Here is a 23,435-nt window from a genome sequence, read left to right as displayed (position 1 = left end):
TAGACTAAGTATTCAGTCAGAGACATATATGTATATATGTCTCTGATTCAGTGTATATGTATTTGTATTTGTTCTTTATATTATTGTTATGACATGTAAAGATTTATGTTTTCGGCCAAACTAAATATATATTATTATCACAGTCTTTAATGAAGCCAAAAGTAATTAAAGTTATTCCTTAGACATTTGATACCAGAAATTGGCAGCTTATATACATTTCTGGTTATTCTAAAAACTAGTAAATGTTTAATGCTGAAATTCTGGATAACAACATTTTCATAATGACAATTGGTCTCGACTGTATCACTGGGCTGGCCTGCCAACAGTGAGGTTGTGAGTTTGAATCCCGCACGTTGCAGGTGCGCTCGACTCCAATTTTAATTGACCAGAATTGTCAGTTTTCCTACTTTATATATTTATTATATTTTAATTATATATATATACGTACTCTTTTGAAACGAATCTACATCTACACTGGGAATAGTATGCCATATATGTAAGTATACTATTCCCAGTGTAGATGTAGATTCGTTTCAAAAGAGTACATATATATATAATTAAAATACAATAACATTAGGGAAAATAGAAATAGGTAGACTGCTGAATTTCAATGTATTTATAGACTCCCGGAATTTCAAACTGACAAATTATTGGACACGGAAACAACACAAATCTATTCCGAGTCCATCGGGATTTATATTTGAAGGGAGAGCACTCTTTATAATTGTTTAAAAAAAAATAATGGCATGTGCAAGCTGCAGCAAAACCTTATCTGGTATCTTTTTTAAGAGAATATGTAAGTGAATATGTATTCACAGGTTTCAAATGACACTATTTTTTTTTATTAAGAAAGTGTCATAGTTCACTTAAAAATGTGTAAACTATTTTTTAGCCGGTCCCTTTTGACTTTTCAGACGTATTAGTAATTTACGATATACCGGCATGATTTTTCAGTTCATATCAAGATATATTTTTAGTGTATAAATATCTCTTCATTAATATTTGTAATCAGCTACTGATAGATAAAGTTTGTTTACAAATTATGATGTGTATCATGTAGTGATTATTTGAGATCTCGTTTTCAAATGTAGCCATTGGCATTGTAGGTTTTATACTAATGAGTTATATATATTTAACACCCAAAATACCAGGCTTATAAATAATGATTATAGGCGTTAAATAGGAATTCTGATATGCTCGCCCACAATCTCAATTGCCCATGTTATAGTTCAACCCTGTTATGATGATGGACAACAAAATGGATGATTGACTGCTTAATGTCCAGTGGCAAGTTAAATGCATATTTAGAAAAAGAGCATGGTATTATGATATGCATTTTGAACCCTGCTTTGTACAAGATTGCCATCCTAACCAGAAGATGATGAAAGCGAGTATGGTGAACAACAGGACGACTAGATATCGCTTTTGACGGTCAAGCAAAGTGACGGACGGGAAAGCGATTTTATCGCCCTAGTCGCCTGATAGCGTGAGCCCCGTTATTAGGTCAATCACAAAATAAAACAGGTGTATTTAGGGTTTATTCCTTTCATTTTTGGCTCTAAATATTACTAGTATAGTTACAAAATGTTATTATTTTGCCCAATTTTTTTACCTTGAGTATATGGGGACCACCTGCAATTTTGTTAAGTTCCACTAAATATTTAGGGAAGGAATTTGGAGGCAAAAAAACAGAGTAGTTAGGGAAACCCTGTTTAAACAATTATCATTTATTTTGTCCTAAAAAGAAAGAAAAAATCAGGATGACAGTAGTAAAACAGTAATAATCATGATAATCGTGATTTTGAAATAATAAAATTATTAATCATTAAAGCAATGTTAATACAAATGCACAGTGATAATTCTTTTTGGTTTGATTTAGATTGGTAAAATGACTGCAATTCTTTGAGCAGGTAGACTGGCCTAGCAGAAGTTCTTTATAATCATTTGAAATTCATTAATAAGTAACATTACTAAAAATTGTTCAAAGATTGCTTATTGAACTGCATAAAATTAAATATTTACTAATCATAGGTACATAGATTTTTATTATGCTTTTGATTAAACCAAATTGTCAATGTTCATATTTTTCCAGGACACATATGCTATTGTATGTTTGAAAAATAAAAATAGATTGGCCTGTTATTTCCTTAAAATATACATGATCTACTATGTTCAAACAAAAAGAGAATGTTATGCTGGTGTTGGTGTATATTAATTAAATATTGATTGGTTGATTTTAACCTGTCATTAGGATGTGGGATCTGATAACATTTAATTTAAAATCGTGTGATGAAATAAATTGATTGTGTACAAAAAGGCTTGTTTTCAAAAATGAATACCTCTATATATGAACACAGTCAAGTTAGTTTTATATTTTGAGAAAGAAAATTTATATTTTTATAATATTTGTTATGAAAGTCAAATTATAAATAAAAAAAATACCAGCAAAACTTCTCTTTTTGTTTTTCAGGAATTTGTGTAACAAATTGTAACCATGGATACAACAGATTTTGACATGTATGGTGGAGATTTAGAGGCAGGGTCAGTTCTAGAGAACATCAAGGAAAGTCTCAAGTACAAGGATGCACAAAGTTTGAAGATGTTTATTTTGGAGAGAAAACTTTCTGATGAATCAATATTTTATGAACTAGCTGGAGAACTTGCCAAAAGTCTCACAGAAGAAAATTCTAAAAATGCGCCCATATTTTTCGAGGCATGTGAGAGGTGCATGAATTACATCGTAAAACGTGGAAACCCAAAAGAGCTTATAATTGCACTTCTTGAACAAATGGATACTTTTAAAGATGATGAGAAGTTTAAGGCTTTGTTAGTGTACATACAGCAGACTTTAATGAAGTTGCCTTCAAAGAGAACAGAATCTTTAGAGATTACCCTTGAAACTGTACATGCTCATGTTATAGAATTGCCTACTCCTGCAGACCATCAGCTTGAGAAAGACGAGAGAAAATTGTTAGAACTGGATAGAGATGTAAGGAGAATTACAGATGTTATTTTAGCATATTTAGAATTCCTTCAACCATTTGTTAAGGAAGTATCTTTGAAGAATCCAGATGCTGATAGAGAGAAAGGTAAAAAACAGATAGGAATGCTGATGGATCGTCTGCTTTCTATGCTTGATCATCCTCTTATGTTTCTTGATCTTGTTTTTCATCGCAAACAAATGGAAGATCAGGAAAAAACGTATGGGAGAGTCTGCACAGAACAGTTAGTTGAACTCATAACAGAACTTTGTCCAGATTTATTTAAAATGTTGCAAAATGGGCAGCTCCCAAAGAAAAAGAAGTCGGCCAAAAAATTGAAAGAACCTTATAAAGCAGAGGATGACACTTCAGATGAAGATACAGGTACTTTTGGGAATGTAGTTGAAGGAGAGTTAGTTTCAGAATACAGCTACGCATGTTTATCTTATCTTATTTTTAGAGAAGATCTGGCCGTGGATAGTATCCCATTCATTTACAGACATCCTCATATTCTACAGTCAAGTTTACATTATATTCTGTTATTGTTAAAAGCTGATCATTCATTGGTCAAATTCAAAGGAGTGTATCTGCTACAAAGCCTCATGGGAAAAATACCAGTCACTACTCTGTCATTGAATGACCTTGACAATGATAAATATAAACAAGTTGTCAATGCTTTGATAGATATCATGATACAGAATCCAGTGAAAGAATTACGCCAGGAATGTGTTCAGTTATATAGAATCTTTATATGCATGTTTTGCCTGCCTGCTAGATATAAGATTTATGAAATGGTACTAAATACTTGTCCACATGCTGGTTTGGTTGGCTACACCATTCAGTTATTGAAAGATCAAATCGATTCCGTATTGAAGAACAAATTAGATGACCTTACATTTTTTGGTGCAAATCTTTATAAGTTATTGAAAATTGTAGCCATTGTTGAAGAAGGTGCTACACAAGATATACTACAAATTTCAGACAGGGTTATTGCTTTGTTGAATTGTTTTCGTTACTTGTTATTACGAGATCCGCCAGGTGAAAATGTCACAAAAATATGGGATTTTATTGGTCAAATTGAGAAACACTTTTTTGAACCTCTACGACTTGCTCTGGATTTATCTAAAGGTCATTATCAATTAGATTTACAAGATCTAAAAGATGGGCAGAAGAAGGACAAGGGAGGTAATGTTGATTTAGGTTTGACAGTAGGTGGTGTTGCAATGCCTCGTGTTCCGGTCAGCCAGCAAGTACAAATTGTTGAGTCAGCTTTGAATACATTTGATGTTATAGACAGTATATTATGTAGAATAACTGAAATTACAGAGATGCAAAGGAAAACTACAAAATAGATCAAATTATCATATGTGACTTTTGTGATTGAAGAAGAAGAGACCAATCTTATATTGACTTTCATCATGTACAAATGATGTGCAAAATGTACTATCTTTCAATAAATAATAAATTATCAAACCACTCAAATTGCTATCAACTGCATTTGCAAGGAGAAGTCGCAATATACACACCCAAAGCCAGATATACCCCCTCCTTTTTCCTGTTGAAAACAAAAAATACTATTTAAGAGCCAGTCTGCCATAAAACCATGCAAAATCCCCAAATTCGTCCAAATTGGTAGTTAAAACTTTGCAAAATTATATATATTTCCAAAAACTTTGGGTATTCAGGAGTTAAGATACAATTTTTTTTGTTAATTTGTACTATTTTCCATTAAACAGCCTTATTTGCATATAAGTGAATTATTTTTAAAAAATGGCGACAAAATACACCATATTTAGGTACTTTTATGATATGATTCAGATATAAACTAAGTTTGACCATTAAAGTTGGAGTGTCATGACTCATGACCCCAAATAGGAGACAACTCAGACAACTCAGGGCATTTAGATACCCGTATAAAGAGGAAATGCAGGTTTTATTTTTTAAACTTATATATAGCTTATTGTTTTCTTCCTGAAGATTAATCTAGAAAAAAATAAACTTAAGTCAACTATTTACTTATCCATAATTCAGAAAATTAACACTTTTTTATATAATATTTATGTTCATAAAACATATAGAGTACTGTCATGACTGTACAGGCTTCAACAATGAACAAAACCCATACCTTGTAGTAAGCTATTAAAGGCCCCAGTACAATAGAATATGAAACAATTTAAAAAAGAAAGCAGCACAACATGAGAACAAGCTAAAAATCAGTTGGAAAAGGCTCTTATTACAAAAAAAAACCCAAAATGACAGAAAACTCAAGGTATCTAAATAAGAGTATTTACAGTTACTGAAAGATAGAATCATTTAGTTCACATCCAATGGATTTAGTGTAAAAACTCTATAAACAGTCTGAAAAGGCATGACCTTGTGCAATGTCAAAATATAAGTATCGACAAGATGTAAGACCAAAATTGTTTATAATTTTATAACCATACAGTTACAGGAATCTGATGTTCAGTAATTGTCGTTTGTTGATGTGGTTCATAAGTGTTTCGTGTTTCTCGTTTCTCGTTTTTATACGACCGCAAAAAATTTTTGTGGTCGTATATTGGTATGACGTTGGCGTCGTCGTCGTCATCGTCCGAAGACACATTAGTTTTCGCACTCTAACTTTAGTTCAAGTGAATGGATCTTAATGAAATTTTAACATAAGGTTCAATACCACAAAAGGAAGGTGGGGATTGATTTTGGAGGTTATGGTACCAACAGTTAAGGAATTAGGGGCCAAAAATAAGCATTTTTGTAACTTCCAGACATAACTTGTGTGTAAGTGTATGGATCTCTCTGACATTGTACCACAAGGTTCCATATCACAAAGGGAATGCTGGGATTGATTTTGGGGGTAATTGCCTCCAAATTTTAGGAATTAGGGGCCAAAAAGGGGCAAAAAACAAGCATTTTTCTAGTTTCATGACAATAACTTGTGTGTAAGTGTATGGATCTCTCTGACATTGTATCACAAGGTTCAATATCACAAAGGGAATGCTGTAATTGATTTTGGGGGTAATTGCCTCCAAATTTTAGGAATTAGGGGCCAAAAAGGGGCAAAAAACAAGCATTTTTCTAGTTTCATGACAATTACTTGTGTGTAAGTGTATGGATCTTTATGAAATTGTACTACAAGGTTCCATATCACAAAGGGAAAGCTGGAATTGAGTTTGGGGGTAATTGCCCAAAAAGTTTAGGAATAAGGGGCCAAAAAGGGGCCAAAAATAAGCATTTTTCTAGTTTCCAGACAATAACTTGTGTTCAAGTGTATGGATCTCTCTGAAATTGTACTTCAAGGTACCATACCACAAAGGGAAGGCTGGGATTGATTTAGGGGGTAATTCCCTCAAAATTTTAGTAATTTGGGACCATAAAAGGGTAAAAAAACAAGCATTTTTCTAGTTTCAGGACAATAACTTGTGTGTAAGTGTATGGATCTTTATGAAATTGTACTGCAAGGTTCCATATCACAAAGGGAAAGCTTGGTTTGAGTTTGGGGGTAATTGCCCTAAACGTTTAGGAATTTGGGGCCAAAAAGGGGCCAAAAAACAAGCATTTTTCTAGTTTCCAGACAATAACTTGTGTTCAAGTGTATGGATCTCTCTGAAATTGTACTGCAAGGTACCATACCACAAAGGGAAAGCTGGGATTGAGTTTGGGGGTGATGAATCATAAGGGGGCTCAAAAAATTTTGGGAGGGATTTTTTTTTCCTTTTTTTTCTTTAAAATTTTCCATTTTAAATTGGTTATTTCTGATTTATATATAAAAGCAAATAATAATGATATGGTTTGAATAGGTAAATTTAAAATTTTTAAGTTCTTAGACCACTTTCATTCTGTGTGAGAAACCTATGCTGTGTCAAATATTTAATTACAATCCAAATTCAGTGCTGTATCAAGCTTGAATGTTGTGTCCATACTTGCCCCAACTGTTCAGGGTTCGACCTCTGCGGTCGTATCAAGCTGCGCCCCAGCGGAGCATTTTATTTATATAGATAAGACTGTTGGTTTTCCCGTTTGAATGGTTTTACACTAGTAATTTTTGGGGCCCTTTATAGCTTGCTATCCGGTGTGAGCCAAGGCTCGGTGTTGAAGACCGTACTTTGACCTATAATGGTTTACTTTTATAAATTTTGACTTGGATGGAGAGTTGTCTCATTGGCACTCATACCACATCTTCTTATATCTAGTCATATTTAGTTATGTTTTAAAAATAAAAAAATAAAATCAATGTAAGAACCAATGAAGAAATTATTAATTGATCATACTTCAGTGATAATGTTATAACCTTTCAGAATAAGTTTAGTCAAAGGATCCATAAGTACATGGACTGTATCTAAATTTAGGGCTCCATAAACAATATTGCTGAAAAAATAAGGAATTGATATCCCTTTTGTAATAAGGTATATACAGGTACAAAATTTACAACCAAACTTCCAAACCAAATCTTTTGTATTTGAAAGCATTTAGTAAAAGTTTTAAGTAAATTGTGGTATTTTAGTAAACAAGTTCTGCTCAAACCCAAGAGGAGTTTCTGGAGTTTGTTGGTCTCAAGACCAGCTTTACTCTGTTTCAACTCCTGTTATTTGCTTCTATAGGCCTATAACTTTCTTTTCTCTTAGAGCTATTTTCCTAATGTTTGTAGTTTAAAGGTTTGGTTGGCTTGCTTGCTTTGTTTGTTTAAATGTTTGCTCAAGCATTGTAATTAAGATAGGCTGAGCTTCATTTTGTATACATTATACTCTGCATTTTACTTAACATCTAATAACATATAAGTTTAATTTACATAATGTATACAAGCTGAAGCCCCGCCTATCTATTGATTGCAGATGTCAATCTAAATTACAATGCTTGAGCAAACATTTATATTAACAAAGCAAGCAAGCCGACCAAACCTTTAAACTACAAGCATTAGGAAAATAGCTCTAACAAAATGTAAATAGATGTAGCATGCAGCTTATAAATCTTTCTTCAAGGTTTTGGTTATAAATGTTTCTGATGAAAACTAGTGAAATCTTCTGGCAAGTTATTTTCTTGTACTACAAAGGAATTACAATCATTTCGACAGCAAACAAGCAAACAATAACAGCCATAATTTCCACAACATTTTAAGTCTGTACCAAATCAGGATATCTGCTCCATGTATTGTTAGTTGTTATCTGTCTTTATAAAAACAAGGAGATGTGGTATGATTGCCAATGAAGCAACTATTCACCACAGTCCAAATAAAGAGGATGTTAACAAATATAAATCTTTGTCTATTTTTTCGAAGAAGTTAGTGGTTGATGTGATTTGTTGTACTGAGGCTGTACTCTGCATAATTTTTGGTAATTCCTGTTTTCCCTTTTTAGCTCACCTGGCCTGAAGGGCCATGTTAGCTTTTCCCATCACTTGGTGTCCGTCGACTGTCGATGTCAGTCATCAACATGATCTGAATCATCAATTGACACATTTTTTATGACAATTTTTCCCTTTTTTTTTTGTGCATTTTTGCATATTATCTTGAAAAATATAATAGATAGATAGAAACTTTAAGTAGCAAAAATGATCAGCAAGACAAGATCAACAAATAAATCAACATGATCAAAATCATCAGTTGACACCTTATTAAAGTTATTGCCCTTAAATTACTATTTTCCCCATTATTTTTTTTCAATTTTGCCTATTATCTTGAAAACTAAAATAGATTGATAAAAAATTTAGATAGCTAAATTGATAAGCCTTTTATCTTGAAAATAATAAAAGATACTGGTAGATCAAAACTTTAAATAGCAAAAAATGATCAGCAAGACAAAATCTTCAAATATTGAAATAAGCCACATACATAAAGCATTCAGTTGTCTCATTATTGGAGTTATTGCTCATTAACATGATTAACGATAATTTTTACCATTTTTTTGTGTGTTTTGCCTATTATCTCGAAACTAAAATACAAGTAGATAAATAGAAACTTTAATGAGGAAACTGATCAGCAGGATAAGATCTATAAATATGTCAACATGACTTAAATTGTCAGTTAGCTCTTAAAAGAGTTATTCCCCTATAATGATGATTTTTGTCGAGCCTGCAACTTTTGTCGCAGAAAGCTCGACATAGGGATAGTGATCCGGCGGTGGCGTTAGCTAACTTCTTTAAAGCTTTATATTTTAGAAGGTGGAAGATCTGGATGCTTCATACTTTGTATATGGATGCCTCATGTTACGAAGTTTCTGTCAGTCACATGTCCAATGTCCTTGACCTCATTTTCATGGTTCAGTGACTACTTGAAAAAAAAGTTAAGATTTTTTGTAATGTTAAGTTCTCTCTTATTATGAGTAATAGGATAACTATATTTGGTATGTGCGTACCTTGCAAGGTCCTCATGCCCGTCAGACAGTTTTCACTTGACCTCGACCTCATTTCATGGATCAGTGAACAAGGTTAAGTTTTGGTGGTCAAGTCCATATCTCAGATACTATAAGCAATAGGTCTAGTATATTTGGTGTATGGAAGGACTGTAAGGTGTACATGTCCAACTGGCAGGTGTCATCTGACCTTGACCTCATTTTCATGGTTCAGTGGTTATAGTTAAGTTTTTGTGTTTTGGTCTGTTTTTCTTATACTGTATGCAATAGGTCTACTATATTTGGTGTATGGAATGATTGTAAGGTGTACATGTCTAGCTGGCAGGTGTCATCTGACCTTGACCTCATTTTCATGGTTCAGTGGTCAAAGTTAAGTTTTTGAGTTTTGGTCTTTTTTTCTAATACTATATGCAATAGTTCAACTATATTTGGTGTATGGAAATATTTTATGATCTATATGTCAGTCACGCAGGTTTTATTTGACCTTGACCTCATTTTCAAGGTTCATTGCTCAGTGTTAAGTTTTTTGTGTTTTGGTCTGTTTTTCTTAAACTATAAGCAATAGGTCAACTATATTTGTTGTATGGAAGAATTGTTAGCTGTACATGACTGCCTAGCATGGTTCATCTGACCTTGACCTCATTTTCATGGTTCATTGGTCAATGTTTAGTTTACTTGGTTAATGTTAAATTTATGTGACAGTTGTAATAAAGCTTTATATTTAGGACTATCAACATAATATCAATGATTAGTAAAGAAGGCGAGACATTTCAGCATGTGCACTATTGTTACTAATAAGTGGCCATTGTTCAAGGCTCTTTACAGCCTCTAGTTGTGTTTTATTTATATATATGTAAGAAAACAAGTCATTGAGAACAGATAGTTGGAAATAGGCAGTGAAATAAGGTGGACTGTATCCCAAAATATTCCTATAATGACATGAATGAAGCAGGTTGAAGATGTGAAGTCTCCTTTTGTGTACCGGTAAATAAGTGCATTGTCTCAAGACAATGACAACTGATTTACTATGTGTGACATCACAATAAAAAATCTTAGAATGGTTCCGAACTAAAATATAGATTAAGAATTGAAACAAGTATTTGTAGCAGATGTGAAAACCGATGAAGAATAGACAACTGTAAATTGAAAATTGTTTTGTTCATTTTGAAGTGACAAAATGACCCTGCTGGATCTGCCCTTGAATTATTTTGATGCTAATTTTTAGGCCATTTTTTTCCTAATTATAAAAATAAATTCATAAAAACAGGCAATAACATATAAATATACTGTCTTTATATTACATGTATCTTAATTGAATAAAAATGCTTGTTTGATTTTCTAGAAATTAACTAAAACTAAAATGTTATTTTAATTTTTCAGTAAATGGGCAAAATATTCGATTAACACAGATTGTATCCAGAAATTGTTCAACATCATATCAATCTAGCTCAGAAACATCAACAGAGGAAACAGAATATGAAACAAAAGAAAGAATATTAAGGGCATCATTACCATTTGTATATCAGCATGGATGGACTAATAAAGCAATTACTTCAGGTAGATTTATATTCCTTATACAAAAATAAGGAGATGTAGTATGATTGCCAATGAGACAACTATCCACCACAATACAAATGACTTGCATGTAAGCAACTATAGGTCACCATATAGCCTTCAACAATGAACAAAACCCATACCATATAGTACTGGTAAGCTATAAAAGGCCCCAGCATGGCAAAATGTGAAATATTCAAAACAGAAAAACAACCTCCTGATTATACTGCCATCACAACCCTCTAAATCACTTTAAATAAGATTTCTTTTTACCATGATTTTCACTAGCATTCTAGAAAACCATGTGATAATTATCTTTCATACATCAGTATGACTTGAATAGAAAGGCTATCATTTCAAGCAGTATTTCTGTTACCAAGGGTATTGTGAACATTCAGAGTAGATATTGATTTCAGGAGATGAGGGCTATATGTCAATGAATCAGTAGTTTGAGATTACAAATATATCGTACCATCCATACAACAGAAAAATATTTTGGTTTATTAAACAGTTTAGAGCATATACACATTAAATGACATGAAAAACAGTAAAGATAGCATTGTTGGCCAAGACTGTCATATTCAAAAGCTGACTACTTACAGACAGTCTTCATGATAAACTTTTGAATCCACAGGCCCAAAGCTCAAATTGTAAATTTTGTATTTCGATTCTATCGGCCTGTGGTTAAACATGAAGACTATAAATTTAGATTGTGATAAGTTACAATTTTCAAACTTCATCTCCCAAAATAAAACACTTTTCTGGAGGAATTTTCTATAAAATGTCACGTTACTTGCCTTAATATTATGTGTTAAATTATTGCTTTCTTATTATTCATAGGTGCTGAAAAAGAGGGTTTACCAGGTGTAGCCCATGGAATGTTCCCCAGGGGTGGAGCAGAATTAGTTTTCTTTTTCTACGGAGAATGTAATCAACAGCTAGTGAAACAGATGAAAAAACAGACAGAAAATGTTGAAGAGTATGTATTTTTGTTAGAAACCATAGGGAAAGACAACAATCATTCAACAACACCTTTCCAGTTGACAATTTAATTTTTTTTTTTTTTTTAATGGCAGTATAGAAAATACTTTAATGATTATAATCATTAAACTATCTTCTATACTCATTGGAGTCAATTATTGTTTTAGAAAAGCTTAACATTTTTTTATATTACCTTAAACATGAGCTCACATTCTTTGTTTACAGAAAACCAAAGACGGGGGAGTTTATAAAGAATTCAGTGGAATCAAGGCTCAGAATGATTATACCATACATGGAGAAATGGCCACAGGTAGTACAGATACAAGGAATATTTTCTAAAAAGATTATAAAGTTCAAACACTGTGACTCAACTCAAAAAACAACCAAACTAAATGTTAATTAAATAAGATAAGATACAATTAAAACAGTTTATTTATTTAAACAATAAGACCATTCAGAGTGAAAAAAAACAATATGCAGGAGTTATAACTAGTACAGTTATTAGTTTTCATTATAGCATAATAGCTACAAGAATCTGGTGGGATAGAAAGAAACAATGATTTTTTCACATGAATCAGCAGTCAGGTGTTTGGATGTTGTTTACAATTGTATGACATATTTCTGAAGGGATAAAAAGTTTTTTTATGCCCCCGCCGTAGCGGAGGGGGCATTAAGTTTTAACCTTTTCCGTCTGTACGTTCATACGTACGTACGTCCCAAATTTGGTTTCCGTTCTCTAACTTAAGATTGCCTCAACCAAATGTTACGAAACTTATACACAAAGCATATTACCACAAAACACAGATCAAGTTTGAATTTTGGTGGCAAAACTCTAACCGTTCTAGAGTTATAACCCTTTATAAATGGAAAAATTGCTGAATTTTTCATTTCTGTTCTCTAATTTTAGTTTGTCTTAACCAAATGTTATGAAACTTATACACAATAATTATTACCACAAAACACAGATCAAGTTTGAAATTTTGTGGCGTCACTTTAACTGTTCTAGAGTTATGCCCCTTTATAAATGGAAAAATTGCTGAATTTTTCGTGTCTGTTCTCTAATTTTTGTTTGTTTCAACCAAATGTTATGAAACTTATACAAAATGCTTATTACCACAAAACACAGATCAAGTTTGAAATTTGGTGGCATCACTTTAACTGTTCTAGAGTTATGCCCCTTTATAAATGGAAAAATTGCTGAATTTTTTTAATTTCTATTTTGTAGTTTATACAAAAAGACAATAGGTATCCCTTCACTGTATGTCAGTTACACTTTCAGTGATTTTTTTTGTATCTTCTCCTTTATTTTGGTATCCTATATAATATCATTGCATACCAGCTATAGATGCAAGATGGATTATAAGGTTTTAGCTTTCTAATTTAGCTAAATTATCAGACTTTGTCTTAAAAAGGAATGATTTGAACAAAACGGTTTTTGTCTCACCATGACAGAGTCAAAAAGTGAGACATAGGTATGCTGTTTCCGGCGTCGGCGATGGCGACGGCGTCAACAATGTATTAGTTTGTGATTAGGTCTAGTTCATGGTGAACCACTTGTGGTACATCAATGATATTTGGTATGCAGTTGTATTAGCATTGGAACATCTCATTACCATGGAGATTATTTGGCCCCGCCCCCTCAGTCAAGGTCTATTGACTTTGAAACTTTTCATAGTTTACATGTATTAGTTTGTGATTAGGTAAATTTATGGGGAACCACTAGTGGTAGGTCAATGATATTTGGTATGCAGTTGTATAAGCATTGGCATATCTCATTTCCATGGAGATTATTTGGCTCCGCCCCCTTAGTCATGGTCTATAGACTTTGAAAATTTTGCTAAGTTTACATGTATTAGTTTGTGATTAGGTCAGTTCAAGGGGAACCATTAGTGGAAGGCCAATGTTAATTGGTGTTCAGTTGTATAAGCATTAGCACATCTCATTTCCATGGAGAATATTTGGCCCCTCCCCCTCAGTCATGGTCTATTTACTTTGAAACTTTTGCTTAGTTTACATGTATTAGTTTGTGATTAGATCAGTTTAAGATGAACTGCTAATTTTAAGTCAATGATATTTGGTATGCAAATTTATTGGCATTTGCAAGTATCGTTTCCATGGAGATTATATAGCCCCACCCCTGATCATGGTTCATTGACTTTGAAACTTTTACATAGTTTACAAGTTAATGTTTGTGTTTAGGTTTGTTTAAAGGGAACGACTTATAATAAGTCAATGGTATTAGGTATGCAGTTGTATTAGCATTGGCACATCTCATTCCATGGAGATTGTTTAGCCATGTACCTTCAGTCATGGTTCATCAATTTTGAATATTTGCATAACTTACATGTTAAAGTATTGCTATTTTAATTTCAACATTTGCATTATCAAAATTACAAAAAGGCGAGACATATCTCTGTGATAACAGTTTATATTTACCTTGTTTAGTGCTGGTATAAGAAAAAGACTAAAACTATGGTTTCAACACCAAGGTTGGACAAACTTTATCCCTGCCTATACAAACCTTATGGAAAGAGCATGTTTTGATGGTTAAGATTTACATAAGCCTTTCTGAATTTTCAATGAGTAATCAACATAGACAAGGATACAGTTTTTCCTTTCCAGGTGTTATACCATTGCAAATTTTTTTTGATTGTAAACAAGTCGATAATTGGCAAATGGACTATAACTGATGATATTAGCATGTTCATTGTTCTATGGGACCAATTGGAAAAAGTTCTATGCTTTCTTTTTGTTTTTTATCATATGATTTTGTATTTATGCATCTTGTACTTTTCAGGCAATGGCAATACAAACAATGCCACAGAATGCTATAGAGTCATGGACAAATCTAGGAAGGTTAATGGATGAAATATGGTTCTATGCTGGAGATCAATCTGTAGATGTAAGTTTAATGCAATTTCTCTAATTCTTAGCCGATTTATCCTTTTCCTTACCTGTTGCTTATTTCTATTCAACAGTTTGATCTCAGTTTTTCATTGGTCAAAATTCAATTAGAACATCAAATTTACTTGCTTTCCTCTGAATTTCCTATTGTGACATTACGAAAAAAGGCGACCATACTTGATGATGTTGCATAGAAAAAAACACATATTTTTGCATATCTTTGGAAAAAAAGGATTAAGTTTGTCTGCATATAGTCTAAAAATAGTTAGAGAAACAGATTCTACCACCAACTCTTGTGCAATACAATATTCCTCCTCTCTTGACAGTTAAATTTTAAATATTTAAAAGCTCAGCAACTCTTGTGTTTTAATTTTGAAAATTTAATCTCTTGAGTAGAGAAAAATCCTATCACACTCCATGCAGTGGTAGAATCTCTATATATACTGTAAAGTGGATTCTTTTGTGGAGATCGAATTTCACGATTTTAGGTACAAAGTTTCTAGCACGAACACATGAGACATAAAAATTGCAAACACATTCCATGAAAATAGCACTTTACCATCTGCTTTAATTGGTACACAAAGAGATTAAGTCTAGTTGACATTTTGGTTTGATGTTTGCATTTTTTTCAGTTTAATTGGTACACAAAGAGAGCAAGTCTAGCTGGTGTGTATAAGTCTACAGAAATTTATATGCTACAAGATAAGTCAGAAAATTACGAGAATACATGGCAGTTTTTAGATAGGAGACTTAAAGACCTAACTACTTTTGGCAAAGTTACAAGGAACGTAAGTTGAAAATGTAATGCAATATATTATGTTTGATGGTTCTGCAAGAAAATATCCATATTTCAAATGTACATAAATAAGAAGAGGGGCGTAAACAAGGGATATCCTCACGGAAGAACGCAAAATAAAATTTCTTGCACGTTGATCTTTTTACCGATTTCACAATACACAGTAAATAACAAACCTTTTTCACGGCTGCACGTGAAATAAAAATGGCAAAACACATTGCATGAAAATAACCCTTTACCACCCTCTAAGAAGCAGAAGATACCAAGGGGACATTCATAAATCATTGGTGAAAAATAGAAACTGATAACACATGGCAAAAAAGTGACAAACCACTAAATGACAAACAAAACCACAAAACAATACCACATTCTTTATGTGACTGTCCCAAACCTGAGCCTGTACTCAGTTATTAACTTGTGTTGCTGTCTGTCATTACTGTTTTTTGTTACATGTTATATATAAGATTATTAATCAGGTCGTTAATTTTCTCATGAATTGTCTCACATTTTGTAATCCTGGACCCTTACTTTATATAGGGCATGGGTATTGCTCATTGTTAAGGCAGTACATTGACCTCTAGTTGTTAACATCCTTGTCCTTTGGTGTTTTCGTGGATAGTTTTCTCATTGGCAATCAAAACACATCTCCTGATTTAAAAATGCATTTCTAATGAGTTACAACACATTTTATAGAATAACAATAAAATAAAATACATTGTATTGGGGATCAAGATTGTTAATAATTCAATTCTTTAAAAGTAAAACAATTATTTGTTCGGTTTACCTTCAATTTCCAGGTAAATAGTGACCCTAGGTTTGTTTGGGTTCACTTAGTAATACTATTCAGCTACATTCTTATTAGGTCTGTTGGTAGATGGTCATGTGCTCTGCATGTTATACAGTCTAATCATCAACTCTAATGCAAGGCAACAATTTACGGTAGATCTTACCTGTTACTCAGATTACTAGTGTTTTAACATTGTTTTACATGGCAGTAAAAATGACTTGTTCCTGTTCAATGTCATTCTGCTTTTCATAGATTGTATTTGATATATTTTTATGCCCCCGCCGTAGCGGAGGGGGCATTAAGTTTTACCCTTGTCCGTCTGTACGTACGTACGTACGTACGTCCCAAAATTGGTTTCCGTTCTCTAACTTTAGTTTGCCTCAACCAAATGTTATTAAACTTATACACAATGCTTATTACCACAAAACACAGATCAAGTTTGAATTTTGGTGGCGTCACTTTTACTGCTCTAGAGTTATGCCCCTTCTTTACAAATGGAAAATTGCTGAATTTATCGTTTCCGTTCTCTTACTTTAGTTTGCCTCAACCAAATGTTATTAAACTTATACACAATGCTTATTACCACAAAACACAGATCATGTTTGAATTTTGGTGGCGTCACTTTTACAGTTCTAGAGTTATGCCCCTTTATAAATGGAAAAAATGCTGAATTTTTCATTTCCAATCTCTAACTTAAGTTTGCCTCAACCAAATGTTATGAAACTTATACACAATGCTTATTACCACAAAACACAGATCAAATTTGAATTTTGGTGGCGTCACTTTAACCATTCTAGAGTTATGCCCCTTTAGAAATGGAAAAATTGCAAAATTTTTATTTTCTTCTAAATATCAAGTAATTTTATTAAAATTGGAGTTATCTTCCTAATTCCATGATTATAGTTGAATCAACTACAATCAATGCTTTATACAATGCAATGTTAAATTTTGACTTCCACTGATAAAACACAGATCAAGTAGAATTTGGGTAGTGTCACTTTAATCATTATTGAGTTATGCCCCTTTATAAATCGAAAGATTGCAAAATTTTTAGTTTCCATTCTGTAACTTAAGTTTGCCCCAACCAAACATTATGAAACCTATACACAATATTCATTACCACAAAACTAAGATCAAGTACAAATTTTTTGTTTCCGTTTTCTAACTTTACCAGTAGTTTGCCTCAACCAAATGTTATGAAACTTATACACAATGCTTATTACTACATAATACAGATTAAGTTTGAAATTTGATGGCAACACTTTTACCATTCTTGAGTTATGTCCCTTTATAAACATAAAAATTGCTGAATTTTATGTTCCATTCTCTAACTTTAGTTTGTCTCAACCAAATGTTATAAAACTTATACACAACCGTTCTAGAGTTATGCGTGTTTACAAATAATAAAATTGCTGAATTTTTAGTTTCTGTTCTCTACTTTAGTTAGCCTCAACCAAATGTTATGAGACTTACACACAATGCTTATTACCACAAGACTCAGATCAAGTTCAAATTTGGGTAGCATCACTTTTACCGTTCTTCAGTTATGTCCCTTTATAACTATATGATATGCAAGCGGGGGCATCATCTGTGTCCACATGTGGACACTATCCACATTTATTTTCAATTGTTTTGAAATTAACATGCATCACATATTTTTGTTACTTAATGTTAAAAGAAGCATTTGAAAAGTACAGATGGAAAATATTAAAGAGATTTATTTCAAAAGTTTTCTTATATTTTTCTTAAGATGACTAAAAAAAAAGATAATAATGGACACTGAAAATGCCAAGAAGGATAACTTGTTGTATAATTGTATTATATCCAGGTGAAGCAATCAGGAACAGTGGCCTCAGAAGGACTGTATGGACTAGGTATAATGGTCAGTATTTATGAAACAACCTTTAGTGAGCTAGCTCTCTTACCCCACACCCCCTTATTAAGGTGATTGAAGAGTTTTTATTTACCTTGTGGCATAGTGTTCTCTGTTTACTTTTAAAGATGATTCTATCCAGGTTACAATAATCAATTAAAGATATTTTTGCAAGTCCCTCTCCCCAAAAATGGAACCTCATTTTGGATTTTTCTGTTATCTAACTCTTTTGTTTGATATTTTAATGAGTAGAAACTTTCATTTTTGTCTCGCCTGCGACGAAAGTCGCAGAAAGTGAGACATAGGTATTACTATCTGGCAGCGGCGACGGCGGCGTAAACTATTTGTATAAAGCTTTATATTTCAGAAGGTAGAAGACCTGGATGCTTCATACTTTGTATGCAGATACCTTATGTTACGAACTTTCCGTCTGTCATATGTCCAATGTCCTTGACCTTATTTTCATGGTTCAGCGACTGCTTGAAAAAAAAGTTTAGTTTTTTTGTTATGTAAATTTCTCACTTATTATGAGTAATAGGATAACTATATTTGGTATATGGGTTCCTTGCAACGTCTACATGTCCATCAGACAGGGTTCACCTGACCTCAGCCTCATTTCATGGATCAGTGATCAAGGTTAAAGTTACGTGATTAGGTCCGTTTCTCAGATACTACAAGCAGTAGGTCAGCTATATGTGGTGTATGGAATGATTATAAGGGATACATGTCAGTCTGGCAGGTTTCATCTGACCTTGACCTCATTTTCACGGTTCATTGGTCAATGTTAAGTTTTTGTGTTTTGGTCTGTTTTCCTAATACTATAAGCCATTGGTCAACTATATTTGGTGTATGGAATGATTGTAAGGTGTACATGTCTGTCTGGCAGGTGTCATTTGTCCTTGACCTATTTTCATGGTTCATTGGTCAATGTTAAGTTTTTGTGTTTTGGTCTGTTTTCTAATACTATAAGCAATAGGTCAACTATATTTGGTGTATGGAATGATTGTAAGGTGTACATGTCTGACTGGCAGGTGTCATTTGTCCTTGACCTCATTTTCATGGTTCATTGGTCAATGTTAAGTTTTTGTGTTTTGGTCTGTTTTTCTAATACTGTAAGCAATAGGTCAACTATATTTGGTGTATGGAATGATTGTAAGGTGTACATGTCTGTCTGGCAGGTGTCATTTGTCCTTGACCTCAATTTCATGGTTCATTGGTCAATGTTAAGTTGCTCTTGTTTGGTCCTCTTCTCAGATACTATAAGTAATAGGTCAACTATATTTGGTGTATGGAATGTATTTTATTATTTAACTGCTGATTACTTACATTGAAATAGATTATTTTATAAAAAATCTTTAAATAACATTAATAATGATAATAAATAATAAAAACTTTTAAGGGATCATTACTAAACCGTGATTAACAAAAACATTGGAAGGTGTGAAAATGTTAAAATAAGGTCACTCATGCATGAATGTTTAACATAGAATACAGTTCACTCCAGTCCCTTCATAAAGATTAATTGGCTGAATATGTACAGATTGAAGAACTTTTGAAATTTTGTTTGCACAACAGAATCACATTTACTGATTTTTGATACATATGAAATAAGATAAGTATTGAGATAAGTAAAAAATATTTTAGCATAGCAACATAAATAGATAAATAGATAATATGAAAATATGACTTTTTACAATATTTTGATCAAAGATTGAAGATAATTTTAGTTTTTTTTTTTTTTTTTTTTGGGGTGGGGGGGTCTTTCAGGTTCATCTCAAGGAATTGACAAATATTTATCCAGTTTCTGCAATGCCTTAAAACTTTTCCTTGTGCACAGGTTTGTCTGTACTCAAGAGGAAATAAAAAAAAAATGGCCATATTTGTCAATCCCTTCTGATGAACCTTAAATCTAGATGAAAAATTATTTCATAAGAAATTTCAAAGTTTGCTTTTAGTAGTCATTTGACTTAATGTTTCAAAAAAAAAATTTGTATAATGCAATTTTATTTACTCAAATGTTGTTGCTATATTTGCCTGTGATTTATTAGCCAAAAGTGTATCCCATGTGATTTTATGATGCTGTTTTTTCTAAAAGTTCAGTTTCCTCAATGAGGTTTGTTTCTAAGATACTTTAGGCAATATATGTTAAATAAATTTGGTGTATGGAATGATTGTACGGCCTACATGTTTGTCTGATAGGGTTTATCTCACCTTGACTTCATGTTCATTCATCATTAAAATGTTAATTTAATGTAAAGCTTATATAAACTTATTTTTTTTACTTTCAACATAAATTCAATTATGAACACTAAAACAGGTGAGACATTTCAGTGTGTCCACTCTTGTTAATAGATTTGAAGATTATCCTTAAGTTATGAAGGTATTATCCCAGTGACAATTATTAATATTGGATATTTGTTTCAAGGCACCTTGCTAAAATAAATTGCCCTGAATTATCTAAGGTTTTGATGAGAGAAAGCATTTATATAAATTTGAAGAGGGTCTGATAAAAATTATGTTCTTATTCTTGCAACAAATATTGATATGTGATATAGTGCATTTTTAAAAGTCCCCTTCCATATAAAATTGAACCCTAATTTAAGATTTGTCTGATTATCATACTCAGTTAAGGTTTTGAAAAGTGGAAGCCTCCTTCAAAATTTGAAGAGGATATGAAAAATGAAGGCACTATCCTGCTACAACAAAGAGATGATGGACAGACGAATGAAAAACATTATACCCTCCCCAACTTCATTGCTTGGGATATTACAACCACAATGGCTACCTCTAGACACCTACAGTTTTTTATTGGATATTTAAGGAGGGGAAAGACTTCAATAATCTTATAAGTGAGACGAACTTATCAGATTGTACCCAAACATGGCAGGGACGTTCCATGTTAGGTATTGAAAAATTCTTGTGACTTTTTTGGTTAAAAAACCCCAAAACAGTAATTGGTAGGCAAATTTGTTGTGCAATTGACTCTGTGGAAAATAATGAGAATGCCTCTTTATGAAAATCCTTTGGTTAATGGTTAATTCTATGATACTGACTATGGTTCAACTCTAGTTTTAACTAACCAGTACTTGTGGTATACCAAGTCAGGATATCTGGACCATGTTCTTTTGGTTGTTGTTTGCAACTTTTTTTGGCGGGGGAGTTGGGTGTTAATGGTTTCTGTGGTCTGTACAGTATTTTCAGTGATTCATGTCCTTTTTATTTAATATTTAATTAGGTTATGACGATTTTTAATAGTTCAAAGTTGATTACCTATGAGACAACTATTTACCGGGAACCAAAGTAGAATCTGTCTATTACAAAACTTTTCTCCAGAAAACTCATTTAATTTAAGAAATCCACAAATGTGCAAATAATGCAATAGAATAGAAAATGAAACAACACCTACCTCAAAACTCCATTTTAATATGATATTATCCGAGCTTAGGGAGTATACATAACAGAAAACCTTCAGCTTGAGAGTTTTTATTCGTATGACATCATGTCATGTTATGACATGACACTAATGCGCCAAGATCATTCACGAAATTCTGCAGAATTTTATTTGATTTTGATTTTATACATTTTTTAAGCTCTTGTGCATTATTTCTTTGTATTATGCATTAGAATAGGAATAACGGTTCTGTAGTTTCTTTTTTCATTTCAATTTGAACACAACGAAATCTGCATAGTGTTTGCACATAGGTTATGATACATGTTGATTTATGTGGGAGGTTAATAGTAACAGCCATCAATATATAATCTCTGAGTCTGCACTAAGTATAGATATATCGAGAATTTTATCACACTGTTGTTTACAAGGCAAAAGAAGCACGTCATATATTAGAATACTTGATTAAAAAATCATGTAGTTGAAGAAATTATTGATTGCCAAACAATTTGACAACAGGCCTTTATCTATCGTTAGCATTGTAAACTTTGAGAAATATTGACATTTAAATATCTTTGGAGATTTCTACAGGCTTATATAAAAAGAAGAAGATGTGGTATAATTGCCAATGAGACAACTCACCACATTATGGTGTCTATCGAATTATGTTCATAAAGAGTAACTCAAAGTTTAAAAAATTAAAATAACAAAAGTACGGAACTCCAAGGAATATTCAAAATGGAAAGTTCTTTATCAAATGGCAAGATCAAAGGTTCAAACACATCAAACGAATGGAAAACAACTGTCATATTCCTGACTTGGTACAGGCATTTCCTTATGTAGAAAATGGTGGATTAAACCTGGTTTTATAGCTAGCTAAACCTCTCACTTGTATGACAGTCGCAGTGAGAAAAGTGGCGTTGGAAAAATTGTACTATTTCAAGAAAACAAGCGAAATCTCTTCTACAATGAAACTAAATTTTGGTTTTCCAAGGTTTTCGAATTAAAAAAAATGAAAACAACACTTTATGAATTTCAAGCGTCTGAAGCGCTTTTCTGGAACGCTCGAAGTCGAATATTTGAAAGCCAAGGATAATAAGAACTGAAACAGTTGAAGTACTATATGACCAAGAAGGACACAAAATAATAGCCAAATCCATCCCAGGTCAACTTTGTCTGAGGGCGTTGAAACCAGAGTTTCTCAATAATTTATATTCAGATAATTTAAGAAAAGTTTGTTAAATCAGTCTTCACAACTCAATTGCAAACACATGTGTAATTAAAATTCAAGTATTAACAGATATTGCTTTTATTTTGCAGGCTAAAAATATGTGTAGAATGAATTCCAGATAACAAGATAGCCAAGATTATCAACAAAACATTGGAGAATTAAGTGGAATTATTTATATATATTTTATAGTTTTTTTGATGAACCTGAAAAAGTAGATCTAACTTTTGTGGTGTTTGATGTAAATTGTTTTATGTTTTATAAGTTATGTTAATAATAAAAGGTCTTTCATAGTAATAAAACCTCTCTTTTAAGAGAACTGAGTTTGTTTCTGTTTTAATTAATAAAAACTTTTAAAAACAAGGGACTATTTAGAGCTTGACATATTGTATAGACACCTGTCTATTGTTTAAGACTACATGTTGTTCTGTTGATGTTTCTTGGTTATTTTTGAAAAACAGTTTCTGCTATAATTTCATTTTGTGACAACATTTTTAACACATTAATTTATTCATGGAGTAGCCTGGATTACTGCTTTGCATAGTAAGTGAGCTAGTGTAAATGTTTAATTCATGCTGACTAATTGATTAGCTTTATTTGAA

The 23,435-nt window shown here is 32.4% G+C and overlaps 1 protein-coding gene across 2 annotated transcripts; it reads left to right on the top strand.

Moving 5' to 3' along the window:
• The first annotated feature begins 692 nt into the window (after positions 1–692).
• On the top strand, positions 693–23,152 carry LOC127702575 (ubiquinone biosynthesis protein COQ9, mitochondrial-like). 2 transcript variants are annotated; one of them, XM_052206829.1, is made up of 8 exons: positions 693–796; positions 10,703–10,879; positions 11,717–11,855; positions 12,083–12,167; positions 14,655–14,759; positions 15,394–15,549; positions 18,173–18,226; positions 22,926–23,152. In XM_052206829.1, the coding sequence occupies exons 1-8, from the start codon at positions 742–744 to the stop codon at positions 22,956–22,958; spliced, it is 804 nt and encodes a 267-aa protein (XP_052062789.1). In that variant the 5' UTR covers positions 693–741; the 3' UTR covers positions 22,959–23,152. The 2 variants fall into 2 exon arrangements, with proteins under 2 accessions (XP_052062789.1, XP_052062788.1); XM_052206828.1 differs by lacking the exons at positions 10,703–10,879; positions 11,717–11,855; positions 12,083–12,167; ... (2 more) ...; positions 18,173–18,226; positions 22,926–23,152 and adding an exon at positions 2,471–4,457 and having other exon boundaries at positions 713–796.
• Positions 23,153–23,435: the final 283 nt, after the last annotated feature.

This window comes from Mytilus californianus, unplaced genomic scaffold (assembly GCF_021869535.1).
Source record: "Mytilus californianus isolate M0D057914Y unplaced genomic scaffold, xbMytCali1.0.p SCAF_5, whole genome shotgun sequence".
Lineage (NCBI taxonomy): Eukaryota > Metazoa > Mollusca > Bivalvia > Mytilida > Mytilidae > Mytilus > Mytilus californianus.
Note: the sequence above shows the minus strand (reverse complement) of the source record. Positions and strands in the feature narration are given on the sequence as shown.